This window comes from Rhinoraja longicauda, chromosome 5 (genome assembly GCF_053455715.1).
Source record: "Rhinoraja longicauda isolate Sanriku21f chromosome 5, sRhiLon1.1, whole genome shotgun sequence".
Lineage (NCBI taxonomy): Eukaryota > Metazoa > Chordata > Chondrichthyes > Rajiformes > Arhynchobatidae > Rhinoraja > Rhinoraja longicauda.
In genome coordinates, this window is record NC_135957.1 from 72957360 (window position 1) to 72972223 (window position 14864).

At 45.0% G+C, this 14864-nt stretch overlaps 1 protein-coding gene across 1 annotated transcript in view; it reads left to right on the forward strand.

Moving 5' to 3' along the window:
• The window catches only part of mdn1 (midasin AAA ATPase 1), a 166041-nt gene extending 155467 nt beyond the window's left edge, over positions 1–10574 (forward strand). Inside the window, exons 97-102 of the mRNA XM_078399789.1 lie at positions 1087–1261; positions 2869–2942; positions 3585–3699; positions 4190–4253; positions 5792–5934; positions 10015–10574. Coding sequence (XP_078255915.1) covers positions 1087–1261; positions 2869–2942; positions 3585–3699; positions 4190–4253; positions 5792–5934; positions 10015–10200 — 757 coding nt within the window. The 3' untranslated portion in view covers positions 10201–10574. The remainder of the gene's footprint in view (positions 1–1086; positions 1262–2868; positions 2943–3584; positions 3700–4189; positions 4254–5791; positions 5935–10014) is intronic.
• Positions 10575–14864: the final 4290 nt, after the last annotated feature.

Consider the following 14864-nt stretch of genomic DNA (forward strand, 5'->3'; position numbering starts at 1 on the left):
ACATCGCCCGGTGTGGCTCGGCCGCTGGACTTAGCTGCTCACGGCTCGGCCGCGGGGCCTTCCATCGCCTGGTGTGGCTCGGCCGCGGGAGTTAGCTGCGCACGGCTCGGCCGCGGGGCCTTCCATCGCCCGGTGCGGCTCGGCCGCGAGACTTAGCTGCGCACGGCTCGGCCGCGGGGCCTTCCATCGCCCGGCTCGGCCGCGAGACGTTTCAGGGCCCGGTGCGGCTCGGCCGCGGGGACTTCCATCCCCTTGCGGGGACTTTGCGGGTCGGTCGGGGACGAGCTGTCTGTCCGTGGGCGTGGGGAAGAGAGTGGAAGTTTTGTTGCCTCCATCACAGTGAGGGGGTGTTTGGAGTCACTGTGATGGACGTTTGTGTTGGGGTCATGCGTCTTGTGTTCTTCTTTTTTTTTCTTCTTTTTTTTTTGTGTGACTGCTATGTAATTTCGTTTGGTATCTTGGTACCGAATGACAAATAAAGCTCTGTTGTTGACTGTTGATTCTCTGCATCACCCACCCCCTCTGTTCACAGCTGATCCCTCATCGCTGTATTTATATCCTGGGACCATCACCAGAACAACCAACAACACTCAAATCCTGCAAAATAGTCGGGCAGCATTTGTGGTGTGAGAAATGGTTGATGTTTTTAGTGGGTGACCTATTCAGCAGTCTGATGTAAGATCATAGGCTCTGCCCCCTTGTATATCGCTGCAGTATTATTTTATGGCTTCTTCAATACGTGTCTACAATTTGTCCATTTAGGTTTCTTGGGTGACTATCTTGCTGGATTGGTGACCTAGCTTTCATCCCATGTGATGCACAAAATGCTGGGAGTAACTCAGCGAGTCAGGCAGCATCTCTGGAGAAAAGGAAGAGGTGAAATTTCGGGTCAGAACCGTTCGGAGTCAGGGGAGTCAGGGGAGAGGGAAAGTAGTGGAGGGTTTAGACCCGAAATGTCACCTATTCCTTTTCTCCAGTGATGCTGCCTGACCCACTGAGTTACTCCAGCGTTTGGTGTCTATCTTCAGTGTAAACCAGCATCTGCAGTTCCTTCCTATACATTTCATCCCGTGTGTTTGTGTCCAGAGGGGATTATCGAACGGGAAAACGGTTGAACATGCGCAAAGTGATTCCCTACATCGCAAGTCAATTCCGCAAGGACAAAATCTGGCTTCGCAGAACAAAGCCAAACAAACGGCAGTACCAGATCTGTTTGGCTATTGATGATTCTTCCAGCATGGTTGACAACCACTCCAAACAGGTAAGGCTTACTTAGAAACATAGAAAATAGGTGCAGGAGTAGGCCATTCGGCCCTTCGAGCCAGCAATACAATCATGCCTGATCATCCAAAATCAGTTCCCCATTCCTACTTTCTCCCCATGTCCCTTGATTCCGTTAGCCCTAAGAGCTATATCTAACTCTCTCTTGAAAACATCCAGTGAATTGGCCTCCACTGCCTTCTGTGGCAGAGAATTCCACAGATTCACAACTCTCTGGGTGAAAAGGCTTTTCCTCATCTCAGTCCTAAATGGCCCTACCCCTTATTCATAAACTGGTTCTGGACTCCCCCAACATCTGGAACATTTTTCCTGCATCTAGCCTGTCTAATCCCTTAAGAATTTTTTATGTTTCTATAAGATCCCCTCTCATCTTTCTAAATTCCAGTGAATATCAGCCTAATCGATCCATTCTTTCATCATATGTCAGGCCCGCCGATTAATCCCTGGAATTAACCTGGTGAACCTACGCTGCACTCCCTCAATAGCAAGAATGTCCTTCCTCAAATAAGGAGACCAAAACTGCACACAATGGACCAAAACTGCACACAACAAATTGTATTTCAAGCTGCACGATTTCAGTCACCAATATAGGTCTGAAATTAAGTGATGCGTAACCCCATGGCCTCCCCTTCTTTCTCTGTTGGGCATGTGTATCACTGACAGGCCCTTCAGAAGAGGTATTAAGTGTTATTATTTTGAACAACTGTAAAGAAGAGTTTGAAGTAGGTCAGTGATGACCAAAGGTTACTGGCACTGTTGGACAATTCTGGGTCATTATTCATACTTTGAGCACGCCGATGTTGCTAATGACCAGATTAATAATTTTGGGCGCACGGTGGCAGAGCGGTAGAGTTGCTGCCTTACAGTGCTTGCAGCGCCGGAGACCTGGGTTCGATCCTGACCACGGGTGCTGTCTGTATGGAATTTGTACGTTCTCCCGTGACCCCGTGGGTTTTCTCCGAGATCTTCGGTTTCCTCCCACACTCCAAAGACGTACAGGTATGTAGGTTAATTGGCTGGGCAAATGTAAAATTGTCCCTAGAGTGTAGGATAGTGTTAATGTGCGGGGATCGCTGGGCGGCGCGGACCCGGTGGGCCGAAGGGCCTGTTTCCGCGCTGTATCTCTAAACTAAACTAATCGTCTAGCACTTTGTCTATTTTTGTAAACCGGCATCTGCAATTCCTTGTCTCCATAACTCTAGTGTTAAATTCATAAGTTATAGGAACGGATTAATCCATTCGGCCCATCAAGTCTATTCCGCCATTAACCCATGACAAAATACGATACGATAAAACTTGCTTTATCCCAGGAGAGAAATTGATCTGTACTAATCAAGAACCTATCAATCTCCACCTTTCAAAAAGCTAGTGGCTAGTCAGTGACAGGAAAATTGCTGAACTCTAACTCAGCTGGTATGTTTCACTGTGTAAATCTTCACAATGCCAATCTCTTGCTGAGTTACATTCATTCAATCGCCCAAGAGGGGGTGCTTGAAACTATGTATTTGTAGGATTGTTTTTTCTTGGATGTTAAGTTAACCTGACCAACTCCTGAAAGCCCTAATGTAAGTGTGTTTTGTTTTGCAGCTGGCCTTTGAAGCTTTGGCTGTGATTGGCAATGCTCTCTCACTTCTGGAGGTTGGACAGGTTGCTGTGTGCAGGTGAGTGACAGCTGCCTACAGGCATTGGAATCTATTGTCTAGCGACATTTGTAGAGAGAATTAATATTTATCAAGAATATGGTCAATGTCAATTATCAGGTTATAACCTCCAATGGTTTTGCTCAATTACTTCAGTGGATGAAGTCATTAAACCTGTCTATATTATTTGATACTGTATTTGAATGTTAGCATCTGCATTCATAAGTATCTTTTTTTTTTAACTGAGGAATGTTTTATATTATCTTTGCGAGCAGCCTTTGTCAAATAAGTAGTATAAGAAAATAACTGCAGATGCTGGTACAAATCGAAGGTATTTATTCACAAAATGCTGGAGTAACTTAGCAGGTCAGGCAGCATCTCAGGAGAGAAGGAATGTGCGACGTTTCAGAAGAAGGGTCTCAACCCAAAACGTCGCCCATTCCTTCTCTCCTGAGATGCTGCCTGACCTGCTGAGTTACTCCAGCATTTTGTGAATAAATACCTCGGCTTTTGTCAAATAGTCATTTGACAATTCCAGATCTAAGTACTGGATGTTATTAGGTCAATTCACTCGAGCTTTGTTTGTGACTTTCTAATATCCTTGCATGAGCTCAGCAGCCTTGTAACAGACTCCTCATCCAGCTGTGTTATGCCCTGTTTCAGCTTCGGAGAGAGTGTCCAGTTGCTGCACCCATTCCACGAGCAGTTCAGCGATCAGTCAGGAGCAAGAATACTGAGGAGCTGTCAGTTCCAACAGAAGAAAACCAAGATAGCTCAGGTTGGTAGGCTTTGAGCCATCAAGAAGTGTCTGTGTGTATAAAATTAATGCAGGGGGATAGATACATTGCTGTCTAGCAGTTTACAGCATATCAATGGAGCATTGTCTTCACATTGCAAGCTTCTATCTTTTCAACACTGCAACATGAATAGTTTCCCTCTCTTTGCAACTAATCTAAGCTTCTTAGCAGAGGTGGAATTGATTAGATCTATGCTGCTTGTTGCTAGTTTGTCAATTTCAACACGATAGATGGCATATGTAATGTAAAATTAGTTGTGTATATTGTAGCCACCATGACATTTGCCAAATGAAACCGTTTTAAGGAGCACCTTTTTAAACTAAACTTTAACACTATTTTGATAAATGTAAGAGCGAATTATGTAAGAACTGTCCTCCAAAACGCAAGATAAAAAATGTGATCGCATTAGGTTAAAGGTAATTTATTTTAAAGATGAACTAATATCACTAATTCTGATTTTGAAACTTGCAGTTTCTGGAATCTGCAGCCAACATGTTTGTAGCAGCACAGCTTCATTCCCAACAAGGAAATCCAGGTCAGCTTCACATGGCTTCTGTAGGCTGGTCATTTGTACTGCAGTGTTTTGTATTGTTGGATTGAAAAATAATGCACATTTATAGTTCAATGAAGTGGTAGTTGCTGAACAAATGAGATTTAGTTCACAAATGCAACAGCCCTCCAGTGAATTTATTCACAAAATGCTGGAGTAACTCAGCAGGTCAGGCAGCATCTCGGGAGAGAAGGAATGGGTGACATTTCGGGTCGAGACCCTTCTTCAGACTGATGTCAGGGGGGCGGGACAAAGGAAGGATATAGGTGGAGACAGGAAGTTAGAGGGAGATCTGGGAAGGAGGAGGGGAAGGGAGGGACAGAGGAACTATCCCTCCAGTGGGATGCATTTCTGAAAGTAGTAATAAGATTTTATTTTGTCTACTGTATGGTTGGTATCGATAGAAAGGGGAAGTACAACTTCAGTCCAGTCCTTAAATATTATGTTTTCAAATATTGAGTGTCGTTTGAGTTTAGTTTATTGGTATTTTTGAGTTTAGTTTAGAGATACAGCGCGGAAACAGGCCCTTCAGCCCACAAGAGTCTGCACCAACCAGCAATCCCCGCACATTAACACTCTCCTCCACACACTAGGGACTTTCATTTCTACCAAGCCTATTAACCTACAAACCTGTACGTCCTTGGAGTGTGGGAGGGAACCAAAGATCTCGGAGAAAACCCACGAGGTCACAGAGAACGTACAAACTCCGTACAGACAGCACCGGTAGTCAGGATAGAACCAGGGTCTCTGGCGCTGTAAGCTATATAAGGCAGCAACTCTACCGCTGTGCCGCCCAATGTCGTCACTTGTACCAAGGTACAGTGAAAAGCTTTTGTTGCATGCTAACCAGTCAGCGGAAAGACAATACATGATTACATTCGAGCCATCCAGGGTGCACAAATAAGTGATAAAGGGAATCACGTGAATAATGTTTGGTGCAAGGTAAAGTCCGACTAAAGATATTCCAAGGGTCTCCAATGAGGTAGATAGCAGCTCAGGATCACTTTCTCGGTGTTGGTTGATGGTTCAGTAGCCTCATAACAGCTGGGAAGAAACTGTCCCTGGATCTGGAGGTGTGTGTTTTCATGCTTGTATACCTCTTGCCTGATGGGAGAGGAGAGAAGGGGGAACACAGGGACTATTTGCATAGTGGCTATTTTACCAACTATCTTCAAAAGATTTTTTTTTTAAATAGTGAAGGCTGAAAATTAGTACTGCTGTGAAAATTTGACGTGCTCTCCCCACTATCCAACTCCAGATCATGCGGGTTTATGATTGAGACAAGTAATTCAGCAGGATTGTTTTCCATGTATGAGGACATTACCTGTGAAGTCCCGAAATTGTATTTTTATCTCCAAACTATTTTACATTTTAATGGCCATTGTGAATGAAGAAAATATAACACGATGCATGTTTTTTTGGACCTGTAAATATTGTCCATAAAAGGAAAATGACTTTCATGCCTTGTATAAACTTGCTAGTGTAACCATAGCAATATAATAACAAATGCTTTCTTCTGCTAGAAACAGCACAGTTGTTGTTGATCGTGTCCGATGGAAGAGGTCTGTTTTTAGAGGGGAAAGAACGAGTTGCAACAGCTGTGGAGGCTGCTCGACATAACAACATCTTTGTTATCTTTGTTGTTCTGGACAATCCTGACTCCAAAGTAAGAAATAATTGTACAAACATGACATAAAAACATAGCACAAAAAGTAAGGAAATTTGTGTTTGTTGTAACAATGCTTCTTGGCAATAAATCTTATACCGTTGGAAAGCCTGTTTATTTCCCTTTTAAATGGTGCCACATTTGTAAGGAACATGCATTTGTGGGATGAGCAGCAGAGCTGAGTATGTGGGTTGCGCCCATGAAAAATCTGCCAAATCTTCTCTGCCAATGCCAAACAGCTTATTCTGCCATTGACTCTTGTTCGGTGTTGTTTGGTGGATTGGATGATTGACGTCTGAAGAAACAAGACATATTGGCAATTTAACAATTTATTCATTTAATAAACAGGAGCCTCAGTAGCGTGTGGAAGAACCATACACAGCCACAACAGCCTGGCACCTCCTCCTCATGCTGGTCACCAGCCTGGTCACACACTGTTGTGGGATGGCATCCCATTCTTCAACCAGCATTTGTCGCAAGTCAGCCAACGTGGTTGTGTTGGTCACTCTGGCACGAACAGCACGCCCAAGCTGATCGCACAAGTGTTCAATGGGGTTGAGGTCAGGACTGCTGGCAGGCCATTCCATCCTCTCCACTCCCAAATTCTGGAGGTAGTCTCTGAGAAACCCTGCTCTGTGGGGGCGAGTATTGTCATCTTGGAGGATAGAGTTCGGTCCCAGACTGTGGAGATATGGGATTGCCACTGGTTGCAGAATCTCATCTCGATATCTCTCTGCATTGAGATTGCCTCCAATGATGACAAGCCTCGTTTTTCCAGTGAGGGAGATGCCGCCCCACACCATCACACTGCCTCCACCAAAAGATGTTACTCTATCGGTGCAGCAATCAGCATAGCGTTCTCCGCGTCTTCTCCACACTTTGACCCTATGATCCAACTGCCGTAGGCAGAATCTGGACTCATCGCTGAACATAACGTTCCTCCACATGTTCAGGTTCCAGTGCACATGTTGCCGACACCAGCGCAAACGGGCCTGATGGTGAAGGGCAGTCATGGCAGGCCTCCTGGCAGCCCTATGAGACCAGAGATCGGCTGCGTGCAGTCTGTTCTGAATTGTCTGGGCAGAGAGCCGTCGGCCATATCGTCCTGCAAACCTTGACTGCAAATCTGTAAAAGACAGCCTACGGTTCCCTAAGTGCTGACAGGGTGAGGAAACGGTCTTCTTCGGGTGTCGTCTTCTTGGGACGCCCACTTCGCGGCCTGTCTCTGACATCCCCCGTTATATGGAACTTGGCCTTCACTTTGGAGATGGTACTAGGGCTCACTCCAAATAATGGCGCAACTTGGTTTTGCGGAACACCAGCTTGAAGTTGCCCTATCGCACGGGCCCTATCCAGATCAGTCAAACGTGGCATGCCGATTCTTGGAGCAGACACCTACTGACCACTGTAGCAGGGCCCATGCTCACAGATGCTGCCAATCAGGTGCCAATCAGGCACCTGATTGTCAGCACCTGGGGGTACCAGAAGCTCAAAACAAGAGTCAATAGCAACAGCAGAATAAGCTGTTTGGCATTGGCAGAGAAGATTTGGTAAATTTTCATGGGCGCAACCCATATACTCAGCTCTGCTGCTCATCCCACAAATGCATGTTCCTTACAAATGTGGCACCATTTAAAAGGGAAATAAACAGGCTTTCCAACGGTATAAGATTTATTGCCAAGAAGCATTGTTACAACAAAGAAATAATCTACCAAACACAAATTTCCTTACTTTTTGTGCTATGTTTAGATAGATCTCAGCAGGACAAGCAGCATTCCTTCTCTCCAGAGATGCTGCCTGCCCCGCTGAATTACTCCAGCATTTTGTGTCTATCTTTGGTCTAAACCAGCATCTGCAGTTTCTTCCTACACATAGAAAGATCTCTCTAGTTAAATGAAAGCTAGCACCAGCCCTTGGGACCATTGAACCATGTGCATGAGGCAGAACAATCTTGTTCTGAGCCTCCAGTTCTGATTTTTACGTTGTTGTAGCATTTGATGTGTAATTAGAAGCCTGTATTTAGATGTGGTTAAAAAGTTAAATTATTGCAAAAAAACTAACCTGCTACTAATACTTGGGTACAGATTTTTTAAATATTAATTTTGGGAATTGGGAAGTTTTAGTTTATTTTACTCCGTTTTTAGATGATGCTTTGAACCTCTGCAGTATTTCTGATCAACATATTCCCAGAGTATTATTGTGCTGAGAATTGCAGGATTTAAAGCCAGCAATGATAGACAATAGACAATAGACAATAGACAATAGGTGCAGGAGTAGGCCATTCAGCCCTTCGAGCCAGCACCGCCATTCAATGCGATCATGGCCGATCACTATCAATCAGTACCCCGTTCCTGCCTTCTCCCCATACCCCCTCACTCCGCTATCCTTAAGAGCTCTATCCAGCTCTCTCTTGAAAGCATCCAACGAACTGGCCTCCACTGCCTTCTGAGGCAGAGAATTCCACACCTTCACCACCCTCTGACTGAAAAAGTTCTTCCTCATCTCCGTTCTAAATGGCCTACCCCTTATTCTCAAACTGTGGCCCCTTGTTCTGGACTCCCCCAACATTGGGAACATGTTATCTGCCTCTAATGTGTCCAATCCCCTAATTATCTTATATGTTTCAATAAGATCCCCCCTCATCCTTCTAAATTCCAGTGTATACAAGCCCAATCGCTCCAGCCTTTCAACATACGACAGTCCCGCCATTCCGGGAATTAATCTAGTGAACCTACGCTGCACGCCCTCCATAGCAAGAATATCCTTCCTCAAATTTGGAGACCAAAACTGCACACAGTACTCCAGGTGCGGTCTCACCAGGGCCCGGTACAACTGTAGAAGGACCTCTTTGCTCCTATACTCAACTCCTCTTGTTACGAAGGCCAACATTCCATTGGCTTTCTTCACTGCCTGCTGAACCTGCATGCTTCCTTTCATTGACTGATGAAGGAAGGGCGGCACGGTAGCGCAGCGGTAGAGTTGCTGCTTTACAGCGAATGCAGCGCCGGAGACTCAGGTTCGATCCTGACTACGGGTGCTGCACTGTAAGGAGTTTGTACGTTCTTCCCGTGACCTGCGTGGGTTTTCTCCGAGATCTTCGGTTTCCTCCCACACTCCAAAGACGTACAGGTTTGTAGGTTAATTGGCTGGGTAAATGTAAAAATTGTCCCTAGTGGGTGTAGGATAGTGTTAATGTACGGGGATCGCTGGGCGGCACGGACTTGGAGGGCCGAAAAGGCCTGTTTCCGGCTGTATATATATGATATGATATGATATGATGGGTTATATCTATTTCCAACTTAGGATGTGTGGGACTTGCAGAGCTTCAGGCAGACGGTGGAGCTTTGAGGTTTAGAAGTTGGGGAATGGCTAAAGAACTGCAGAGCATTTTGTGGATGGTACGTTTTATAGCCAACGTGTGCTGGTGGTGGAGGGTTTTGAATATTGAAGTAAATTTCTATCCTGGCTTAGTTCAAGGTATTTTATCTAGAATGGACACTGGAGGAGAATTAAACATTGCACATCTGTTAGGCGCAGGCATGTAAACATGACAATAATAAACCTAAACTTATCAGCATTTGGAAAGACAAGGCTTTATTGTGGATAGTCAGCACTGCTTTCTGCCTGGAAAATCATTGAGATTTTTAGAGTGCCCAAGAGGATTGACAAGGACGTCGTGTGCATGTTTACAATAATCGTCGTGTGCATGAATTTCTTTTTGGCTTTTGACTTCCACGTGCTGTGGGAGGTGAGATCATAGGGTGTCCAGGCTGAGCTACGTTTGTGCATGACACCAAAATTGATGGTGCGGTGGACAATGAAGAAAGTTTTCTAAGGTTATAACAGGATCTAGATCAACTGGCAAAGTCGACCAAGTCATGGCAGATGGAATTTAACTTCGAAACCTGTGAAATTATGCATTTTGGAAAGTTCAAAGTTGACAGGTCCTGAGCACGAGCTCAGAAAAGCACCATGGTCAGCATGGGCAAGTTGGTCCGAAGGGCCTGTTTCTGTAATGAATAACTCTGTTTCTATGCCTGTATCTTCTGCAACTTTGTAATTATTTGCTTCCGCTTGTAGGATTCCATCCTGGACATCAAAGTCCCCATCTTCAAGGCTCCAGGAGAAATGCCAGAAATCAAATCGTACATGGAAGAATTTCCATTCCCTTTCTATGTGATCCTGCGAGATGTGAATGCCCTTCCAGAGACGCTCAGTGATGCACTCAGGCAATGGTTTGAACTGGTGACAGCGTCTGATTATTAATGAAATGTCTCGCCGGAAGTTGTCACCTGCTGTCATCAACTATTGCTGTTTCAAATTATGCACAATCTGTAAAATTGTACTATTACTGTAGATCCTCTTACTGTTGTGTGTTGTCATTTGAGAATACCTGAGCTTATAATGTGAAATATTTCAATTCACATTGAGATCTTTACCACATGGTGGTGTTTGTGCCAAAGGCACAGTTTATTGTGTTGAATGAGGAAACCTGTCGGAGGTTTGAATATCACTTCTTTTTTTGTAGTGTTGATATAAGTCGCAAAGGTGACTTCTACAAACATAAGCTTCAGTGTATCATTCGGAGATGGCTTTCTTTCTTAAGATTGTATTCTTTGATTTTTTTTTAATGTCAATAAAATTATGCAATATCTGAAAACTACTTGGTTGTTTCATGTTATTGATGTGGCACATGACCCATTTAAAGTTGTGAAGACATTTTGGATCTTGTGTAGTTATTTAGTTTAGTTTAGAGGTACAGCGTGGAAACAGGCCCTTCGGCCCACCGAGCACGCCAACCAGCGATCCCCGCACACTAATACTATCCTACGCTAGGGACAATTTACAATTTTACGAAGCTGGAAATGGCAGAAGAGTTGAACAGGTACTTTGGATCTGTCTTCACTAAGGAAGACACAAACAATCTCCCAGATGTACTGGAGGACAGGATCTAAGGGGGTAGAGGAACTGAAAGAAATTTTCATTAGGCGAGAAACAGTATTGGGTAGACTAATGGGACTGAAGGATGATAAATCCCCTGGGCCTGATGGTCTGCATCCCAGGGTCCTCAGGGAGGTGGCTCTAGAAATAGTGGACGCATTGGTGATCATTTTCCAATGTTCAATAGATTCAGGATCAGTTCCTGTGGATTGGAGGATAGCTAATGTTATCCCACTTTTCAAGAAAGGAGCGAGAGAGAAAACGGGGAATTACAGACCAGTTAGCCTGACTTCGGTGGTGGGAAAGATGCTGGAGTCAATTATTAAAGAGGTAATAACGGTGCATTTGGATAGCAGTAAAAGGATAAATCCAAGTCAGCATGGATTTATGAAAAGGAAATCATGCTTGACTAATCTGGAATTTTTTGAGGACGTGACAAGTAAAATGGATGAAAGGGAGCCAGTGGATGTAGTGTATCTAGGCTTTCAGAAAGCCTTTGATAAGGTCCTGCACGGGAGATTGGTGACTAAAATTAGAGCACATGGTATTGGGGGTAGGGTGGTGACATGGATAGAAAATTGGTTGGCAGACAGGAAGCAAAGAGTAGGAGTAAACGGGTCCTTTTCAGAATGGCAGGCAGTGGCGAGTGGAGTGCCGCAAGGCTCGATGTTGGGGCCGCAACTGTTTCCCATATATATTAAATGATTTGGAAGAGGGAATTAGAAGCAACACTAGCAAGTTTGCGGATGACAAAGCTGGGTGGCAGTGTAAACTGTGAAGAGGATGTTAAGAGGTTGCAGGGTGACCTGGACAGGTTGAGTGAGTGGGCAGATGCGTGACACATGCAGTATAATATTGATAAATGTGAGGTTATCCACTTTAGCGGCAGAAACAAGGAGGCAGATTATTATCTCAATGGAGATAGGTTAGGTAAGGGGGAGGTGCAGCAAGACCTGGGTGTCCTTGCACACCAGTCACTGAAAGTTGGCATGCAGGTACAGCAGGCAGTGATGAAAGCTAATGGAATGTTGGCCTTCATAACAAGAGGATTTCAGTATAGGAGTAAAGAGGTTCTGCAGTTGTATAGGGCCCTCGTAAGACCACATCCGGAGTATTTTGTACAGTTTTGGTCTCCTAATTTGAGGAAGGACATCCTTGTAATTGAGGCAGTGCAGCGTAGGTTCACGAGATTAATCCCTGGGATGGCGGGACTGACATATGAGGAAAGATTGAAAAGACTAGGCTTGTATTCACTGGAGTTTAAAAGGATGAGAAGGGATCTTATAGAAACATATAAAATTATAAAAGGACTGGACAAGTTAGATGCAGGAAAAATGTTTCCAATGTTGGGCGAGTCCAGAACCAGGGGCCACAGTCTTAGAATAAAGGGGAGGCCATTTAAAACTGAGGTGAGAAAAACCTTTTTCACCCAGAGAGTTGTGAATTTGTGGAATTCTCTGCCACAGAGGGCAGTGGAAGCCAAATCACTGGATGGATTTAAGAGAGAGTAAGATAGAGCTCTGGGGGCTAGTGGAATCAAGGGATATGGGGAGAAGGCAGGCACGGGTTATTGATTGGGGACGATCGGCCATGATCACAATGAATGGTGGTGCTGGCTCAAGGGGCCGAATGGCCTCCTCCTGCACCTATTTTCTATGTTTCTATGATGCCAATTAACCTACAAAATCTGTAGGTCTGCAGTGTGGGAGGTAACCGGAGATCCCGGAGAAAATCCACGCAGGCCACGGGGAGAACGTACAAGCTCTGTACATACATGGCCCGTAGTCAATATCGACCTGGGGGTCTGCAGCTAAAAGGCAGCAACTCTACCGCTACGCCATCGTGCCATCCCTTATATTCCATTGCCATTCTTTAAACATTTAGAGATATCTCCAGAAGATTTGACTTGGCAATGATTTATGAGTTGTTTGACACTCATGAGGGCGGCACGGTGGCGCAGCGGTAGAGTTGCTGCTTTACAGCGAATGCAGCGCCGGAGACTCAGGTTCGATCCTGACTACGGGTGCTGTACTGTAAGGAGTTTGTACGTTCTCCCCGTGACCTGCGTGGGTTTTCTCCGAGATCTTCGGTTTCCTCCCACACTCCAAAGACGTACAGGTATGTAGGTTAATTGGCTGGGTAAATGTGAAAATTGTCCCTAGTGGGTGTAGGATAGTGTTAATGTGTGGGGATCGCTGGGCGGCATGGACTTGGAGGGCCGAAAAGGCCTGTTTCCGGCTGTATATATATGATATGATATGATATGCTTTCTGCCCTGAGCACAGGTTGATGTGATGAAATGGAAATATAAAAATTAAGAGTAGGACACTGCACCCAAGCCTAGTTTTGTATCTAATAATAATAATAATAATAATAATGCATTTTATTTATATAGCGCTTTTCATATACTCAAAGACGCTTTACAGAGATTTAGAGAACATAGGGAAATGAATAAATAGATAAATGAGTAAATAAGTAAATGAACAGAGAAAGGAGACAGAAGGTGAGGTAACCTTCAGCGGTTGAAGGCAGTACTGAACAGGTGAGACTTCAGCGATGTTTTGAATGTGGTGAGTGTGGAGGAGTCTCTAACGGTTTGGGGTAGTGAGTTCCATAGGGTGGGAGCAGCGATGGAGAAAGCCCTGTCCCCCCAGGATCTGAGTTTGGTCCGGATGTGGGGGGGATAGGAGATTGGCAGCAGCAGAGCGGAGGGTGCAGGTGGGAGTGTGCCTGTGGAGGAGGTCGGTCAGGTAGGATGGGGCCAGGTTATGGAGGGCTTTGTAGGTTATGAGGAGGATTTTGTACTGGATTCTCTGGGGGATGGGGAGCCAGTGGAGTTTGTAAAGGACGGGGTGATATGGTCACGGATCGGGGTGTGGGTGAGTAGACGGGCAGCGGAGTTTTGAATGTATTGAAGTTTACTAATGATTTTTGAGGGTGCGCCATAGAGGAGGCTGTTGCAGTAGTCCAGACGGGAGGTGATGAAGGCGTGGATGAGGGTTTCTGCAGCTGTGGAGGAGCTGTGAATAAGGTTGTGAATGGTCTTCCTCTGCCTTACACCTGGTATAAGACTATTTCCAACCATGCTTATCAAGTCTTTGGTTGAACTTGTTTTGGATATTTTACAAATGAATAATGCTGCCTTTGATGAAACATTGCTTATTGTTGATTCATCGTTGTGATTAGCGGAACCTTTGAACATATTGTACATTCTGCACAAGCTCTCTCCTTACCAGCACAACCACTGAAGTCCCCTTCCACTCCAACTACCTCCATATTTCATGGCTGATTGCATCAGTCCCAGCCATTACAGTTCTCCTTGGAAGAAGAGTAGGCTATTACCCCTGCACTTGCACTGTAATTCTAGATGATGTTGGCAGATTGTTTACCAGGCCCTTACATCTGACATGCCTGCTTGCTTTCTGTTAATATCTGAATATCTGTCTCAAAATACTCAGCAACTTGGACTCTCCAACTTTTGGGTTAAAAATTCCAAAGAGATTTCATCCTTTGGATGAAACAATTTCTTCTCAATTCTGATCTGAATGATCAGCCCTCATGAGACCTGCCCCTGCTCCTCCCCCCCCCCCCCCCCCCCCCCCCCCCCCGCTGGTGAAAACATCATTGCAGGTCCTGTCCTGCCTTTCAACAGCACAATTCTGTCCTCCACATAACCCAAGTGGTGCAGAGATTAGCATTGATGAAACACATTATTATTATTTTATCATGTTTGTGTCACATGGGCAGTGAATGTTTATGTCAGAAGCAAAACTAGGCCATCATGTCTACTCTGCCATTCAATCATGGCTGATCTATCTCTCCCTTCTAACCCCATTCTCCTGCCTTCTCTGATTGGACTGATCCAGGATGGGGAGGAATCGGCCTGCAGTTGGGAAGTGACACAGTTGGCGTCCTGGTGCCATCGCAACAACCTGGAGCTCAATGCTCTCAAGACAGTGGAACTAATTGTAGACTTTCGAAGAGATCCC